The 18,224-nt window shown below is 39.1% G+C and overlaps 1 protein-coding gene across 1 annotated transcript in view; it reads right to left on the bottom strand.

Annotated features, from left to right (window-relative positions):
• Positions 1-18,224, bottom strand: part of ANO2 (anoctamin 2, calcium activated chloride channel) — a 230,002-nt gene that overhangs the window by 35,395 nt on the left and 176,383 nt on the right. The window contains exons 16-18 of the mRNA XM_014938394.1: positions 11,887-11,961; positions 6,040-6,241; positions 1,204-1,315 (exon numbers count right to left, since the gene is read on the bottom strand). Coding sequence (XP_014793880.1) covers positions 1,204-1,315; positions 6,040-6,241; positions 11,887-11,961 — 389 coding nt within the window. The remainder of the gene's footprint in view (positions 1-1,203; positions 1,316-6,039; positions 6,242-11,886; positions 11,962-18,224) is intronic.

The raw sequence follows: 18,224 nt of genomic DNA, 5'->3' as shown, positions 1-18,224 counted from the left end.
AAAATAGGAAAAAAGTTAACTGTAACAAAACGACTGTTCCCTCATATTTGCTAAAATACTTCAGAACGAGCTACTTAACACAAATTTTAAAAGACTAGACACCTATTCAACTTTGATTATTTAAAATTATTTCAAAGTACTAGGCTTCTACAAATGTTTATCTACTACATCTTGCTGAAATAGTTTTAATAAAATCTTTTCTGTGCTAAAAAATAATAATAATCTCCCTGTCTTGATTAGAGGTCACAAACAAAACTGAAAATACATATCCTAACTCACATTCTCTAGCGCCTGAATAATGCCCCGCATGGAGTTATTTACACATCTATATACAATAAAGGTGTTTTTTGACTACATGAGGAGAAACAGGGATATTGCCTTTATTATAGCCTGACAACATCCCCCCAAAAATGGTTAAAAAAGAAAGAAATTGGTGATATTTTTCATTAATGTCTTATAAGATTTACGACTGCTGGTAAAATGTATCATTAATTCCTAAATCAATGATGCTGAATAAGATTAGTGAAGAGTATAGATTAACAAACTTTACAGCCCCCAAAAGGAAGAGAAAAATGGTATGAAAGAGAATCCAGAGGATGTTTTAAACATTTTTGCCAAAGTTTGAGCAAACAATCATTTTAAGCTTCCCATTCAAAAGCACATGTTATATTGTGGGTAACTGGGTCCCAAAAGACAATGATCCTGAACCCATAGGAAGTCACACTTATTTAGCAGGACAGCTGAATTAGCTTTTTGGTCAATCAGTTCATTTGCCAAAACATGCAACTTCCAGTTGACTACAACTATTTCTTAATTTAACTTGATACGGGCGAATAGTGCAAAACATCGAGAAAGTAATAAAGTACGTACTTCCATAATTTAAAATTAAACTGGAAAATCTTTCTTTGCTAAATGATACTTCAAGAAAAATTTGCTAAAATGTGGAAAGTGAAGACCTGTAAGCACTGCCATTCACTCATATATGCAGGACCCTTTTTTAAATAAAAGTAATTGCTTACTGAAGTGAGGATTATTCTTCTTTTAGAAAGAAAACTAGAGTGATTGCATTTCAGAACAACGTTCTACTCAGAGGAGAAACAGGACAGTAGTTGATATCATGCCCTGCCGTTGAAAAGTAGGTTTTAGACAACCCCGTTTGTGATATACACACATAAATAGCTATATATAAGACATTTAACCTACCTTCCTTTAAAAAAGGCAACATAAAAAATTGGTGCATAAGAATTCACAAACTTCAGTAGGAATGCCTTCAAAATCAGTCTCTCCTCAAAGGTTTTCTCTGTTTTTGGTACCTCTGTGGGAGGGAGGGAAGAAAAAGCAAACTAGAGAAATCAATTTGTAAATACGTAAACAACCCTGATATTCCCAAATACAAAACCGAACTGCAAACTTTGAGCTCATGCTGATTTTTCTTTTGTACTTTTAATTTTTACCAAAGCACACTGGCTCTGTCACCGACTCCTGATTTCCAGGGAGTCTTTCCAAATTTCTAGATGGAAATTGAAGATTATTTGACAGGAACTTTAATAATAACACCAGAATTAACTTGATTCTCTAATAGGCCTCTGACAGCTTATCCCAAGTTGCTCTCAGATGTTTATCCAATATCCTGGTGGCAAAAAACCAACAAATCCTAACACCTAGCCTGGACCTGACAGCACCTCACTTCTTTTACAGTATCTTTCACTGTTTTGCTGAGAGAGCTGGGCAGACCACATCACCTTCCTCCACTTCAGGATGCATCTGTGAAATTTTAGCACATGCCTGCTCTGTCATCTACTCTGACATCTGTTATATTATTAAATATATAATAGTATTAAATATATTTTATTTATATAATTTATATTTTCTTAATAATAATAGAATTGTTACATATTTACAAGGTTCTCCAACTAGCTGTCTGGAGTTTGAAGAAAAAAATAATTGGAATTTTACATTCAATTGCATAAAGCTAAAGCAGTATAAATGGATTAAATGTATATAAGCGCATATATATTGATACATATCAGTTACACAACTGAAATAACAGAGCATTAGTATTCTCAATTCATGAATGATGAAAGTAAGGTCCAAAGACTTCCCTCCAGAAAAAAACAACCTTAAAAGCCTTCTTAACGTTGTGTGCACAAGCTTTTTTTCCATGAGATTGTTAATGTGCTTAATGCTAAACACAAGACTAAGTACCTTTCCTAATAAGGCATTAAATGAATTGTTAATTGCCATGCAAAATAAATGCACATTTTTGCTAATGCTTCTCCATTCACTATACATATTCTACATTTCTAGACTATGTTAGATAACTTGAAAAAAACTCCCTTAAAACTTTTCAGTATTCATTACTCTGTTCCCAGATTTATTTCCAAATTTCATGGAAATTTTCTAGCAACAGAACACAGGTTTAAGACAGAGGTTTTTCAAGTTAACAGTAGGATCCTCTTTTGAAGATTATATATGGGTTAAACTCTTGTATTGCCATGCTCATCTGGAGTTGTTAGCTAATGTGAGGGCAGATAATTTTATCATGGTATGTTCTCGACTGGATTTCTATAGCACAACAGAAGAATGAAATAATAAGGTAGATCCAGATTTCAAGACTTCACTAAATACACTGCTATACTTGTACAGTTTTGTTTTGGGGCACAGCTTGGATGTTTGGTTGTTTTGGTGTTTTTTTCTTAAAAAAGAAGCATGGTGTTTATTTGAGCACTAAAGCAAAACTCTAATGAGCCCCCACAGCTTAATTTGTGATACTTTCGACCATGCTTTCATAAAAGGTCAACAATGAGCCCTAAGCCATCATTCACCTATATGTATAGAAAAGCCTAATTAAAGCTTTGAAGGATTTGAACAATTTGTAGATGACCCCATGTGCTGGAGAGATCATTGGGACAACAGCTCAGGGTAACAGGAAGATCGAACACCAGTGGTGCAGCTTTTAATTTAAGGGAGAAAAATCCTAGCCTTTGCCTTATGAAGAAGTACCACAAAGATGAGCTCAGCCTCTGGATGGAAATTTGCACACCATATATGGCTCTAGAGACTCACTCAGCACTTCACTCCCCACACTCAGATATACTATACCATACCCATAGAGGCATGCATAGCATTTGTCCTCTAGCTAGTGGAATCTGCTAGACAAGAAATGCATCCAGCCAGAATAGACGCGTTAGTAAGAGAGAAAACTTCCCCTCCTCCCCCCAAAATGAAACACTCCTAACGTGGTGCAGCGTGTTACACCACAACTGGGAAGCCCAAACTTTCCAGGTAGAGAATGAGCTGAGGTGCCTGTGGCATGGACCTTAACTCACTGAAGGAGTTGCTGCCTCTATAAGGCACAAACACAAGTCTTTTTGGTTTTGGCCCCACTTGACTGGTTCTTCCTTGACCTGAGTGAAGTTACAAATGAGCAAATGAGCTATGAGTCAGGTCGGACACACACCGCCTGATTACTAACGATTCAACCTGAAAATACCAGGATATAATCTGTACTTTTGCTGGTCTGATGTGTGATGAAGGGGGAGATCAGTGCCCTGTTTAGCTGGACCTACAGGGGGTGAGTGGAGTCCCAGTGCATCTTGTACAAACTCTCTTTATTGATCACAACAAAAGCACTACCTTTTTTTAAATTTTCCCAGATGCTGATTCAGCAGTACAGGGGGTGAGTGGAGTCCCAGTGCATCTTCTACAAACTCTCTTTATTGATTACAACAAAAGTACTACCTTTTTTTAATTTTCCCAGATGCTGATTCAGCAGGTATTGAGGCAGATCCATTACTTTGATCCTATGATGAATGCAGTTGTTACCACTAGTACTATTCCTGTGCTTACAGACCTAATTTTTGCCCCGAATAAAGATTCGAGTGTGCTTGGGGTTGGAATTGAAACCCTTGCTGTCAAGAGCAGTTCCTCCAGCCCATCAAGTGTGTTCCTCGGCCTGTCAATTAACTGCAGCGTGAAAAGAGAATTGAGTATGTTTTGCTCTGCTCAGCAAAATGAAAGTTCACAAGGTAAGGAGCATTTATCAGCATGAATGAAGTGCAATTTTTTTTTTTTTAACATTTTGATTACAGTTGGCATCTGAGCCTAGTCGCGGAAAAAGCTGCCTAAATGAACTTTCTAACTCATGTAATTTGTAGCACTAGAGATTACTCAGACTGGATCCTTCTTAAACGGAACACCTTATGGTTAATTAGGAATGCTGCCTAAATAAAAACAGCAGGATTAGAATTAAATGCAAAGTGACAAGGGGACAATAATCTGCAAGTCAGTAAGGAATTCTTGTTTCTTTCAGAATTCAGAGTGGTGCACTTTTTCAAGGGTGAAATTTTCCTTCCATGCTTTTCGCACAGAGGCAATGGTCATGGCTTGCACACCCCAGTTTTGCCTAGAAACTGCCAGAGAGGAGGATCCTCACCTTCATCTCTTCCCACTCTTCTGACTCACTCATGTCATGCCTTCACAGTTGTGCCCTATCTTAGCAGGGCAGGTGCAATGGACAGGACTGGTCAGGTCACATGCAGTCAGTAGCTTCTCAGTTATATGAAAGCTGAAAATCTGGGTACAGTTTTCACCTGTACAGTATGTCTGAGCTTCCTTACGCCACTAGAACAGAGTTCATTTGTGTAACCCTGCTACATTCTGCCCAAAGCTGCTTCCAAACAGAAATAAAAAAATTAACCCCATATGGTGGCATTTTTTGAATGTGAATTGCTTTGTCTTCATTTCTTTCAAATATTTTATGAATTTACTCTAAACTGTCACACTATCTTCACTGGTAAAACCACAGGACCATACTTCAAAAATTCAGGACAACTACAGAACTTTAGTTTATAGTGTTCTTCAGCAAGCAGGACTAAAACAAATGTTTTCACTTGTGACTTAAAGTGTCTTGAGAAAGTGAGAATTAGAAGCACAAATCTAAAGTGTTCCTAAGGTTTTATCCCAAAGTCTGCTAGTTCCAGCCAGCTCCACATCAGTGTAGGTTTTACAGGGAGGGACTCTGCAATTTGAATGATTGAGTCAGGCTCCAATTATCCAAAGTTCTCTAATCTGGATACCTAGGTTCAGATGCCCAAAATTGACAGGTAGAGCACTTGCTACAGTTAAAGGCATCTATGGTTTCTGGTTGATTTTCAGTGTTTAGAATAATTGACTTTGTTTTCCTAGACTTTGAACCATCTAGAATGAGAAGTGATGTATAAGAATGTGGGAAACAGTATTTAATGACAGCTATAAGAATCTCACATTAGGGCCCTGTCAGGAAACATCTTTGGCCTAATTTATATAATAAAACAAAATCCCAGCCTAAACCGTTATTAGTAAATATCTTTAGCATAATGTACACAACAAAATAAAACTCTAGCCTAAATACATATAGTAATCAAAGGACCAACTCACCTTTAAAAGAGTTAAATACATTGCCAGGCTTGTAACAATACAACATTTAATTTTAAAAAAGTCCAACCTCTAACTGAAATACATATTATTATAAAAAGTCCAGCCCAGACATGCACCTAATAATGGCAAAAATATCCTCTGAGTGGTAAGAACCCAGTAAAAATCACATCAGCAAAATAAGATGGCAAGCATTCGCCAGTGTAACTTTGCCAGAGCCAGCAACATCTTTGAAACATCCCAAAGACTCTCAGTAAACCAAGCTCCTAGAGGTAAAGATATATAGCGAAAATCATATCAGGTCAAAAATTCTCAATCAGCTCTAGATAAGTGGATCTTGGCGCCGAGCCAGCGCAATGCAGAAATACCAGCTGAGATCCTGGAGACAGCACAGCTGCCTTAACATGGCATTATGGCCAGGCTAATTAGTCCTATTAGTGGCACGCTGCGTGTTGCAGCTCAGACCCCTAGTTCACAAAGGCGTGTCTGAGCATCTTACCCCATGGGCCTGAATATTTTCACTGGCACCCTTCAGTGGGAAATATTCCTACTAGAACCTCCTTGCAATGCTCTCATGTCAATACACGTAACGCACTAACGAGGAATGTGGTGAGATTGCTTTACCAATTTCTGTCAGCCATTTGGCAATAGCTCCGTAAATTTCATCAAGTATAAGTATCACAACCAGGTTAATGATGACAGCAGTTGCGGTCACAGTCACTCGGACGTTCGACCTGGTCGTCTCGTTTGTGCTGAATGACAAAGCTGCTGCCGTAGTGATTCGATACACAATCACACCAAACACTGCTGAAAACGTCAGCATAATCTGCAAAGAAATATACAGACGGATTAGTTCAAGTTTGACACTAGCATTTAAACAGAAGCTTCAACTGGTATGTTGGGTTTGTTCCGTGAATTGGTATTGGGTGGTTATTTCTTCGAGCTACACAATAATACACGGATAATCAAAACGTGAGATTTCAAACCTTTCTAACAGGGACATAATGAAGGAAATGGATACAGAACTTGGAAACAGCAGAACAATTCCTGAAGATTGTCCTCTCTGATTAAAGCTCCACACATTACCCATGCAGTACTGGTGAAACTCAGGTAGTTTGGCTTCAAAAGCAGGTATGAAGCAAGGTCTTTCACCCAGCAATAGGTTCAGATGCCTTGGGTTGAAGGACCTACATGTACACTCAGTCAAGCAAATGGGCTTTACTGGCTGAAACAGCTTCACCTCTGCACAGTAGAAGAGGCACCTTACTCTCCAGTTCTGTTTGCTCAACTGTTGCCCCAAAATAAATAAATAAATAAATATTTCCCCCCTTGTTATTATTCTTTTAAGACTGACTTATTTCACTTAGTATTTCCATCCCAGAAACCAGTTGGTATCCTGACGTCCTTCACGGGCAGGCTTTGACCCATGAGATGAGGAAAGTTAACCTTGCTACTTAAGGTCAAGTTCCCACAAGAAGAATTTGAATTTCACAGGGCTGTGGTACTCTGGTTTCAAAAAAATCCCACTCCATAATGAAAAAAATCAATAAAATAACAATAAAAAGTGGCAAATTTTCATAGCCATAGCAAGAAAGGTGGAGATGGTACATTTTTCTCTTTCGTTTTTGCCTTTAACAAGAACTCCAACACACATTCATTGTTTTAGGTAAAACATCTTGAGATCCTCAGATGAAAAAGAGTATCTCAATGAGAAAGATCACACTATTGCAATTATTTCAATGGGCCTAGGGGTCCAGATTCACAACACAGATTTAAGGAAATTTAACAGTCCATTTTAATGACCCAGCAATAGATTATTGAATTTGTGTATACAGAGGGAGGCTGTCTTATAAGTGCTATTGCAAAAAAAGCACAACAAGAATCAAAGCTATGTGAAGGGTTGAAATAAAAAGTGGGCACATTTTATTTTAATGGAGAACTAATAAACATACTAAAAATAATGATTTGGAGAAAGTCCTGGAGATATCAGATGAAATTCACAAATACATTTTGTGAGAAAGTAGTAATAAAATGTCGTAGCTAGTAAAACATCTAAATTTTACCTTTTAAATCAATATTTCATTAATTTTAAATGAAATGTAAGTGATTGATGACCTTTTGCTTCATGCTAATGTTTTTCATTCAAATACTCTTCTAAAGAAAAAAGTCTAAACATAAAACACTTGGAATGAAAACATTTCAAATGCCATAAAATATTACTTCCTTTCCTTTTGCAGTTTTCACTGTGTTGACGAAACAGTTATATTTTTTCTGCCTATTTTCCTTTTTTTTTTTTTTTTTTTTCCTTACCTACCAAACATGCAGACAAAAATCTGATTCATGTTGAATTATCTGCTCAGCACTTGCTGTGACAGAAGTGGTGCAGGAGCACAAAGATCAGAACTTTTACCCAACTTGCCCATTGCAGAAGCAGTCACTACAGTGGAGAGTAGTATCTCCAATAAAAAGAGAAAACAAAACAGCACCACCAGGCAGTAATCTAATTCACCTTCCACCTCTACAGACACCTTAATCTCTTTTTCCTAGTTTGGGTCACAGATTCATTCCTGTAAATCACCCTCCAAATACAGTTTTTCTCTTTCTTTCCTCTGTGGATTTCTTTGAAATTTTTATTATGATGATGGACAAGGAAAACCAGCAAAGTAAACTTGTATCTATCATTCTGGAGACGATGATCTCTCTGGGCTCCGTAGACACCTATCTTCACCTTCTACTTAGAAATGATATATTAACAGTAAAGGAAGAACAGCCAGCACTAAGTAGAGAAAGAAGAAATCTCAGGTCACGAAAGTTAAATAGCAAACTCTTAAATGGACCAAAGGATTTAAGGGATCCATAGCAATGAGGAAGATGACTGAAGGATCAGATACTACCAGAGGTTTGTACTACTGCTGCCTTTTCGATTCATTCAGTGCCATAGCAAGATACACAAAGCTACCAAGAAACCTATGTTTTATTTGTTTAAAGAACAAAGGTATTGGTTTTGCAAAAGCACCAGGGCTTCAGAAACTTCTGAGTTGCCCAGCTGTTTTTAAATGTTTGCTTAGCTAGACACAGATGGAAAAGCACTCCTTTAGGAGTCTTCATTATCTGTTCATCCAGTAACAAGAGAAAGAGGAGGGCTTGTAGGACTGCCGAGTAACTGAGAGCATAGCTCTCACTCCCCAGACAGCGACCGAGAGGGAGCAGTTCTTCTATCTTCACAACATTTCTTCCGTTCCTGAAAATACCTCTTTTGCCCAAATTCCAGATCAGAAGGTCAACCTTCATTCAGGTACCTACTTTGGGTTTTGTTGTCATTGTCAACGTTTCGTCTGGCGAGTTCAATCCCTTTCTATGGCAGACAGTTTCCCCACTGAATATCTAAACTAGTCTGTCAAGGACTGAATTGCTTAGAAACAGATGTGAAAATTGGCTCCAGAAAAGGTCACCTACTGAGCCTGGTATGAATGAAGACAAACAGGAAAGCATACTAGATCTGAGAAGGAAGCTATAAAACCCCGTGGGCTAGATTGATACCTTTATCCAAGTAGGATAACAATTTAATGTCGAAATAGTTCTTTGGCTCCCCAGGGGGGCTATTGTAGAGTAAAGTATTATGCCATGTGAATAAGAATAGGGCAATAGAGTCCAAAAGAAGGAACAGGCTGAACTCTTGTGCTACGACACTGACTGGTTTTCTTCCTCCCTCTAAGCAAGCCAAACACAATGAACACAAAGAAAGGCTCCAGTGATGGCATTGCTCCATGCCATCCTGCTCTCTTCCAGCAGTTACCAATGTTTCCATCACACACTGGGACACCTTTGCCACAACATTAACCTTCTAAATGTGGAGTTTCTAAACTATGACATATGTTATTATTAAGCACACACAAGCCAAATTTGTATATGCCCAGCTGAGCCTAGACCTCCTGCTATCACTGGTTTACTGGGAAAAAATAAGACATGTGAACTTGGGTTCTAAAATCCCTGCAAAAGGCACTGCTTAAATCAAGGTTGGATCTTCTGCCCTCACTGCAGTCAAGTGAGGCTTTGTGTACCAACAGAAGAACTGTGACCAGATTTTAAAGGATCTGTAAATGTGTAAAATAATCTTTGGAGTTATTTGGCAGTGTAAAACACCAAGACCAATTGGGCAAGAGAATCAAACCCAGTATTTTTTTCAACCTGCAATTTTAAAACAGCAAACAGCATGGCTAGCTTAATTGAGACAGAAGAAAAGCCGGAAAGAAAAAAAAACCACAACAGTTCCTGAAAGAGGATTCACAAAAGTGAAGTATGCAAAAGGAGCACACAAATGAAGAATAAAGAGAAAAGATTTTACAATAAGAAAACCATTAGCAGCTTCAAGAATCATCAGGGAAAGCACGGCATGTAAAGCTGGGGGAAGGAGGGACAGAACACAACAGCATCATCCTATAGCAATGTAGCCATCCTCATGGAAAATGCCTATGGATTTGTGCCACCAGACACTTTGGGCCTGGAAAAAATAGTATTAAAAAGGCAACAATCACTTCTGCAGCACTAGAAATTGCAGCACGTGTGTGTGTGTGTGTGTATCCGTGTCTGAGTCTTCTATGTCTGTGTGCTGTCCTATGTGCATACACACACGTAAATTCAAGATTTCACCACCTATTATGTATGTAGTGCTTACAGCTAAAAAGAATTAATCTCTAAGAATATTAAGAACAGAGGCAGATGAGACCAATTTGGTTTCCTTAGTGCAATTCTATTGCACGGGCTGACAACAAACTTTAGTCTGGTGTTTCCAATCCCTGCTTAACTAATCTAGCAAAAAAAAAAAAAAAAAAAAAAAAAAAAATAAATTAAAAAAGTAGATTGTAATCTCCACAAGGAAAAGTAAAACTCACTCTCCCTCTTCAAAAAGAAATATCATGTACAGTGAAGAGTAGATTGTAATCTCCACATGGAAAAGTAGAACTCACTCTCCCTCTTCAAGACCTGACTTCAATTTCATGCAGGGTTTCTAAGTTGTCTCCTGCAGATGCTTAGATGTTACTAATGCTCGAAGTATTCTTAAAAAAAACAGTCTGGTCACTTCTCCGAATGGTGAAAGCCAACATAGTTCCACTAGTCACTGACAGAAGGTGAAGAATAGGAGCTCTACATTTCACCTTTATAAATCTCTCTGAGATGTTACAGTAAGCAGGGAGTGTAATACATAGGCTATGACTCAGGAAAGCACTTTAAGCTCAAGCTTAGGGGAGATTTAAACATATGGTTAAAGTCAAGAGCACGTGTAAGCACCTTGTCTGCAAAAGAATGACTTGTAAAAGCTAAATTAAGGCTATGTGCTTGGTCATACTCAGTATACTCTGCTTTAAGCAAAGTCACAACTGATGCTGGTTAGAGGTTCTGTCTAAAAAGCAAATGTTTGGTATGGCCTTAAGATGATTAACTCACTCAAAGTGTTGCAAGTGCATACATATATATAAATATACACGAATGATACACCTAATATGTACAGAAAATATACTTAATATACAATACATATATCTTAATAAATATAAAATATATTTATAAAAATGCAGAGATTCATTTGAATTCAATGTGAATATAAAAATGTTTTTGATTGCCAGGAAGAGAAATAAAATCTTCAAAGGATATATGTTCCAGTATATGCAAATTCCAGTAAATTAGAAATGCATGTAGATATTTTAAAATTATTTAGTTCCTAAGTAAATTTCCCATGTCAGATGCTCCTGTGGTTTAAAGCGGAATATTTCACTCAGTAATTTCTGTAAGAAGAGGGATAATGGGATCCTTGAAAATGTGATTTAAGGTTTATTAGCCTCCTATTGCTGTTTACAAAGTCCAGCAGCTTGATGATGTGTTTATAGTCTGTTGGAAATTTCACTAGGACAGCGGTGTCCACACTTTACAGTTGGCTGACCCACACACCTTATTCTTGTCCTCAAATGAGGATCGTATACCATGGTTTTCCTTGACTACACTATAGTCAATCCCTGAATGTGTCTTGGACAAATATTTCTCGGCAACATATTTATGTCACCCGAATGTCACCTGTGCAGCAGGCTCAACACTTCTGAATGTCATTCTTACAGAGCATACTCAATATGGTGCACACAAGCAAATACACAGCAAGCTTCCCTTCATCACATAACGGAGGATGGAGCAGAAACCACGTGGTAGAGACAACATCTAGTAACAAGCTGCTGTCTTTACAGCAAGTCATTCAGCCAACAGCCCTCTCATAACCTGGTAAAAGAGAATGAAGCTGGAGGGAGGCATTGAGCTCCATGAGTCTTCCTAGTTCGGACGTGTATTTCTCATGGGCTGTAGGTTATAAACCTAGCTTTCTTCAGATTTTTAGCATCTGTGAGAATGTTAATTTAGGATTGCATTCAAGATGCTCGTTGCAAAGTTTCTCACACCTAATAAATGTGGAGGAAATGCAGATTATATTACCATAAATAAAATCAGTCCAAAGTTTGCTGCGTATCCAGGTATACGGTCGCTCCACGTCAGCTTCTCCTTTTCAGCCTGTGACAAAACACAAAGATGAAATAGCAGGCGTTACAGAAACGTACAATAGCAAGTTCTAGACTTAGTAAGATCTGTTATTGAAAAACGTTCTCAATTCCCCTACTCCTGTGGTCATTTTAAAGGTGATTATAAGATTTAGAACACTGATATTTTAAAGCAGACTTTAATTTGAGAGAAAAGAGGGCAAGAGGATAAACAAGACACATAGAAAATGTCTGCAAAAGTATCATATGTAACTCTGATTTTAATATTTGAAAAAATGTATTCAGCTTTTACTAAATTTCATAATATCAGGAGAAATTCCTGAGATTCACCTTAATTTACTTATAGGCAAAGCAAAATTCAACCGTTTATTTTGAACTGTTTCTTGTAAAACTTCAGAAGAATAGTGCTTAAGACAGAAAACATGAAAAGAATGCTTACTTGCATTGAACTCAGATTTTTTGTCCAACGATTACCTCAGCCAGATGTGGCCACTAAGATCACTATTACAAAGACACCCCAATTCTTTTCCTGGTACTTGTTCTATAGACGAGAGAAACTACAAAGACAAGCCCCCTCTGTGATCTCTGCTGCCAACCTTGTTTTCTTCATGTGCAAACAGCATCTCTCTCTTCACTGCATAATTTAAAGCAACTGTGATCAGTGAAATACAGTACGCCTTTGCTCTCCCCAAACTCAACCCCATTTCTAGCAACATGCACTTCTAAAGAAGATATTTGAAAACGGATTTATATGAGAAATACGATTCCCTCCTCTCAAAATAGGTTTCTTAAAATAATAATAAGGTCACTACTTTGTTTAAGTTAAACTAAAACTCTATAATCAAATTAACTGAGGACACAGAGCCAGCTGCTGTTTGCATTTCTGTGAACCACCGTTGCTATCCCATGGACTAGTACTTCACTTATATTGGAGTTAATCCAGAGTTATTATGAATTTAAATGAATTTAAATCATATTAGGATTCAGGTCAAAGGTTTCAAATAAAACATTTCTAAGGCACAATTGTCCTCAGATAAAAATAAAAATCAGGGAGTGTTGTGCCTTTGTAAAAGGCTTTCCCAAAATAGCACTAGGAATACAGAGGAGTTAGACTGAAGACATGATCCTGTCTACACATCCATTGCCATTGTGGTGGTGGGTCAAAAACTGTGGAAAGTAGTAGCACTCAGCATCCCTTCTCAGCTCAGCTGTTCAAACAGAGAAGTTAAGCACGTCTCCTTTGGGAGAATGCAGGCAGGGCTGGGCCACAGCAAACCCAAGCAGAAGCACAAATAATTTGGCCCAACTTATACACTACACAAATACTCCATACAGTACATACATAAATGGAGTCCCTCATTTAGTTGGAAGGCTACTTTAAAAAGCATTTTTGTGAAAACACAGGTGCATTTCATTTAATTTTGGCTTTTACCACTCAGCAATTATACAGGACATAAAAAAGGTCTAAGTGATTATACTCCAAGAAGGACACCATGTCTAACAACATCACTAGGGGAAGAACGCTAAAGAAATAAAACAGCAAAACGAGTTAATGCTAGCCAAAAACACCAAAGGAAAGGAGAAAACATTTTATAAACTATACTGAGGTGGAAACTCTTATTTATACAAAAAGGCCAGGAAGAGGCAAAACTCAACAAGCAAAAATGACTTTAAAAATCTCACTAGTAGTAGGAATTTTGGAAAATAAGAAATCATAATACCAAAATCAAACTTTCACGTATCATGAAATACGCTCTCCAAATTACGAGTGGCAAAGTGACGAGGGTTTTTCATGTTTTGGGGTTTGGTTTTATTGTTCAATATTTCTGGTGGTATAAAACACTGATTGCATTTTGAAATGACAGCCAGGATTCTGACATGGTCTGCTGACTTTCCCAGTCTTCACATCCTGGAAGACTCCTGACAACATCTCAGCAATTTACAAAATTGAGAAATTTGAATCAGTTGTCCATTATGAAAAGGAAACAACCAAAATAACTATTTGCCCTGTTTGCCCCACCTTTTTTTTTTTTTAGTAAAACAGAATTGGATAGTTACAGGAAAGAAGAAGAAAAACCAGGGAAATTGAGCAGTGATTGACATGCACTTTTAGAGATGTATATCAGAAGCTAAGGTGTGCCTAAGCCTACACTTTTAGGCATTAAAGGACATTAGGATTAATCCATTTAAGGGTCGCAACTTCAGGAGAGTTTAAGGACTGCAGTTATTAGAGTGTTTGCTCTCTTTAATCTTAACATGTGCATTAAGAATGCAGAGGCATCTAGCATCAACAGTCATTTCGGAAGCCCTAGGTTTAGAACCTGAATACTTGCTTTACAAAAATTATTGTTTTACAAGAGCACTTTGTGCCTGATGAGTTCAATAAAATAAGTTCCTGGAATAAAGATTTAGAAGCATAACTGATTCTTAAAATATCAATTTATTACTGGGAATAACTAAATGAAATACGGACTGCCTCCCAAAGATATTACCTTGATAACCAGTAGAAAAATAGCAGTTTCTCTTGTAGTAGGTTGACCTTGGCCAGCTGCCAGACACACACCCAACCGCTCTCTCATTCCTTCTCCCCAACAATATAAGGGAAGAAAATAAGATGAAAAAGCTCGTGGGCTTTGATAAATACAGAAAGGTAATTTACCAACTGCCATCACAGGCAAACCAGACTTAACCTGTGGAAAATAATTTTAATTTATTGCTATTTAAAATAGATTTGGATGGTGAGAAATATAAACAAAACTAAAAACTCCTTCTACTTCATCCCTCTCCCAACTTCTTCCAATGGCCAAGTTCAGTCCTTCCTTCCCAACTCCTCTACTTCCCTCACCAAGCAGTGGAGTGGGATGGGGAACGGTGGGTTATGGGGTCAGTTCCTAACAGCTCCTCTCTGCCACTCCTCTTTCCTGAAGTCCTTCAGGATAAACCTGCTCCAGTGTGGGCTCTCCACAGGAGAAAGTTTTTTCAGGAAATATCCACCCACTCTAGTTTAGGATCCCCCAAGGGCAACACTGTGGGTGTCTGCTCCATGGTGCCTCTCCACAGGAGAAAGTTTTTTCAGGAAATTTCCACCCGCTCCAGTGTAGGATCCCCCATGGGCAGCACTGTGGGTGTCTGCTCCATGGTGGGTCCCTTCACAGGCTGCAGGGAAATACTTGCACCACCATGATCCAGGTGCTCCAGGTGCTGCAAGGGAATTTCTGCTCAGACACCTGGAGCATCTTCCCCTCCTCCTGCTCTCACTGGTGCTCACAGGGCTGTTTCTCACACTTTTTCCCTTCCCTCCTTGCTGCCGGCCAGCATTTTATCCTTTCTTACACAAGTTTTCCCAGAGGTGTCACCAGCTTGCTGAGGGGCTCAGCTCTGCCCTGCAGTGGGTCTACTGGAGTGGTCTCAGTCTCTCCTCATGGAAGCCACCCCTGCAGCCACTGCTGCAACTGCCTGGACACCAGAACCTGGTAAATCCATGGTGTTGGTGCAACAGCATAAGGAAAATCACCTTTGCTTTTGAACACTGAACAAGGCAATGCAGGTTGGATAGAGCTCAGTGGAATGACAGACAATCTGGCAGTGCTTTCCCAGTCTCTTCTTGCAGTGCAGAAGTTTTCAGCAATGTCACTCTAGTCTTCAAAAAGGGGAAGACGGAGGACCCACAAAACTAGAGGCTAGTCACCCTCACCTTCATCCCTGGAAAGGTCATCCTGGATGTCATCTCTAAGCATGTAGATGAAAAGAAAGTCATCAGGAATAGTCAGCATGGATTCACCAAGGGGAAAACATCCTTGACCTATCTGAGAGCCTTCTATGATGGCACGACTGGCTGGGTAGATATGGGGAGAGCAGTGGATGTTGTCTACCTTGACTTCAGCAAGGCTTTTAACGCTGTCTCCCATAACATCCTCATAGGAAAGCTTAGGGAAAGCAGGTTAGATGAGTGGACAGAGAGGTAGATTGAGAACTGGCTGAATGGTAGAGCTCAGAGCATTGTAATCAGTGGTGCAGTCTAATTGGAGGCCTGTACCTAGTGGTATTCCCCAGGGGTCAGTACCGGGTCCAATCTTGTTCAATATTTTCATAAATGACCTGGATGAGGGCACAGACCGTACCCTCACCAAGTTTGCTGATGATACAAAACTGGGAGGAGTGGCTGACATACCAGAGGGCTGTGCTGCCATTCAGTGAGACCTGTACAGGCTAGAAGGTTGGGTGGAGACGAACCTAATGAAGTTCAACAAAGACAGGGTCCTTCCCCTAAGGAGGAATAACCCCATACACTGGTACAGCTTATGGGCTGGAAAGCTGGAAATCAGCTCTGTTCAGAGAGACCTTGGAGTCCTGGTGGACAAGCTGACCATGAGGCAGAAATGTGCCCTTGTGGCCAAGAAGGCCAGTGGTCTCCTGGGGTGCATTAAAAAGACCATGGCCAGGCGGTGAAGGTAGGGCATCCTCCCCCTCTGCTCTGCCCTGGTGAGGGCACATCTGGAGTACTGGGACCAGTTCTGGCCTCCCCAGTTCAAGAAAGACAAGGAACCACTGGAGATAGTGCAGTGGAGGGCTACGATGACGATCAGAGGATGGGAGCATCTCTTCCATGAAGAAAGGCTGAAGATTTCGGTCTGTTTAGATTAGAGCAGATGGAGAGGGGATCTTATCAATGCTTATAAATATCTAAAGGGTGGACGTCAAAAGGATGGGGCAAGACTCTTTTCAGTAGTGCCCAGGAATGGGACAAGAGGCAATGGACACAATCTGGAAGACAGGAAGCTCCATCTCAACATGAGGAAAAACTTCTCTACTTTGAGTGTGACAGAGCACTGGAACAGGCTGCCCGGAAGGGTTGTGGGTTGTGGAGTCTCCTCTGGAGATATTCAAACCCCACCTGGATGCGATCCTGTGCAACCTGCTCTAGGTGGACCTGTTTTGGCAGGGGGGTTGGAGTAGATGATCTCTAAAGGTCCATTCCAACTCCTACCATTCTGTCATTCTGTCATTCTGTGATCCTTTAACCTTAGGTGACTTTGCCATGAGTCCATCATTCTCTATAACTCTCACCCAAAGGGAGATCTGAACAATATACCCGAGTTGCTATGCCATTATGAGCAGAATGAAAACGCTGGGTGAAAATATTACCCACTTACTTAGCATGACTGGCACAAACTACATTACCAATTCCTGCAATTTAAATCAATTCAGTAGGCAGTAGAAAGCTATTTTCTGTCTCAGCTCTTGCTAAGAAAACCCAATCTGTAAGCTCGTTTGGTATTCTACATCACACCAGGTCCTACTGTCTGGCAATAGTGCCATCTAGCCGCTAAAAGACTGTACTGTGAGGTATCAAGAACACCTTTTCTGCAATCAAATTATTACACTTGCACACCACAGCAAATGTGGCTTATTCTAATTTCTTGGAATTTATTCATAGATTTCTCATAGGACACCCCATTCTAATCAATAACATGCGTTACAGGACATTGCCTGGATTTTAGACAAGGGCAGAAAAACTTTCCTGAAGGTTAATGAAAGCTCAGCCAAACAGATAAGCAGTCTATTTGGAGCAGTCCAAGAGGTGCATGCAGTCATTGACGTAACTAAATGACACTGATCTTCTGAAGAACAATCTCAATGACAGATATGTTACACTGTGGACTATTCCCCAAGAGAAATTGTACTGTGGGGAAATATTTGTAAGCAAACAGAAAACCTGACAATAGAGATTATATTTTCAGGGTGAACAAGATACACTAAAAGTTATATTTGAAAATATTTTGCACACCACAGCAAATGTGGCTTATTCTAATTTCTTGGAATTTATTCATAGATTTCTCATAGGACACCCCATTCTAATCAATAACATGCGTTACAGGACATTGCCTGGATTTTAGACAAGGGCAGAAAAACTTTCCTGAAGGTTAATGAAAGCTCAGCCAAACAGATAAGCAGTCTATTTGGAGCAGTCCAAGAGGTGCATGCAGTCATTGACGTAACTAAATGACACTGATCTTCTGAAGAACAATCTCAATGACAGATATGTTACACTGTGGACTATTCCCCAAGAGAAATTGTACTGTGGGGAAATATTTGTAAGCAAACAGAAAACCTGACAATAGAGATTATATTTTCAGGGTGAACAAGATACACTAAAAGTTATATTTGAAAATATTTGTCTCAGGTTCTTTAAATACAATACAATTCTATTAGAGGGAAAAAAAAATGTTTTTTGTAGTTACATTCCTGTTCTAATGTTTAAGGTCATGTTGCATA

This window comes from Calidris pugnax, unplaced genomic scaffold (genome assembly GCF_001431845.1).
Source record: "Calidris pugnax isolate Ruff unplaced genomic scaffold, ASM143184v1 scaffold47, whole genome shotgun sequence".
Lineage (NCBI taxonomy): Eukaryota > Metazoa > Chordata > Aves > Charadriiformes > Scolopacidae > Calidris > Calidris pugnax.
This window is presented reverse-complemented; position numbering and strand designations above follow the sequence as displayed.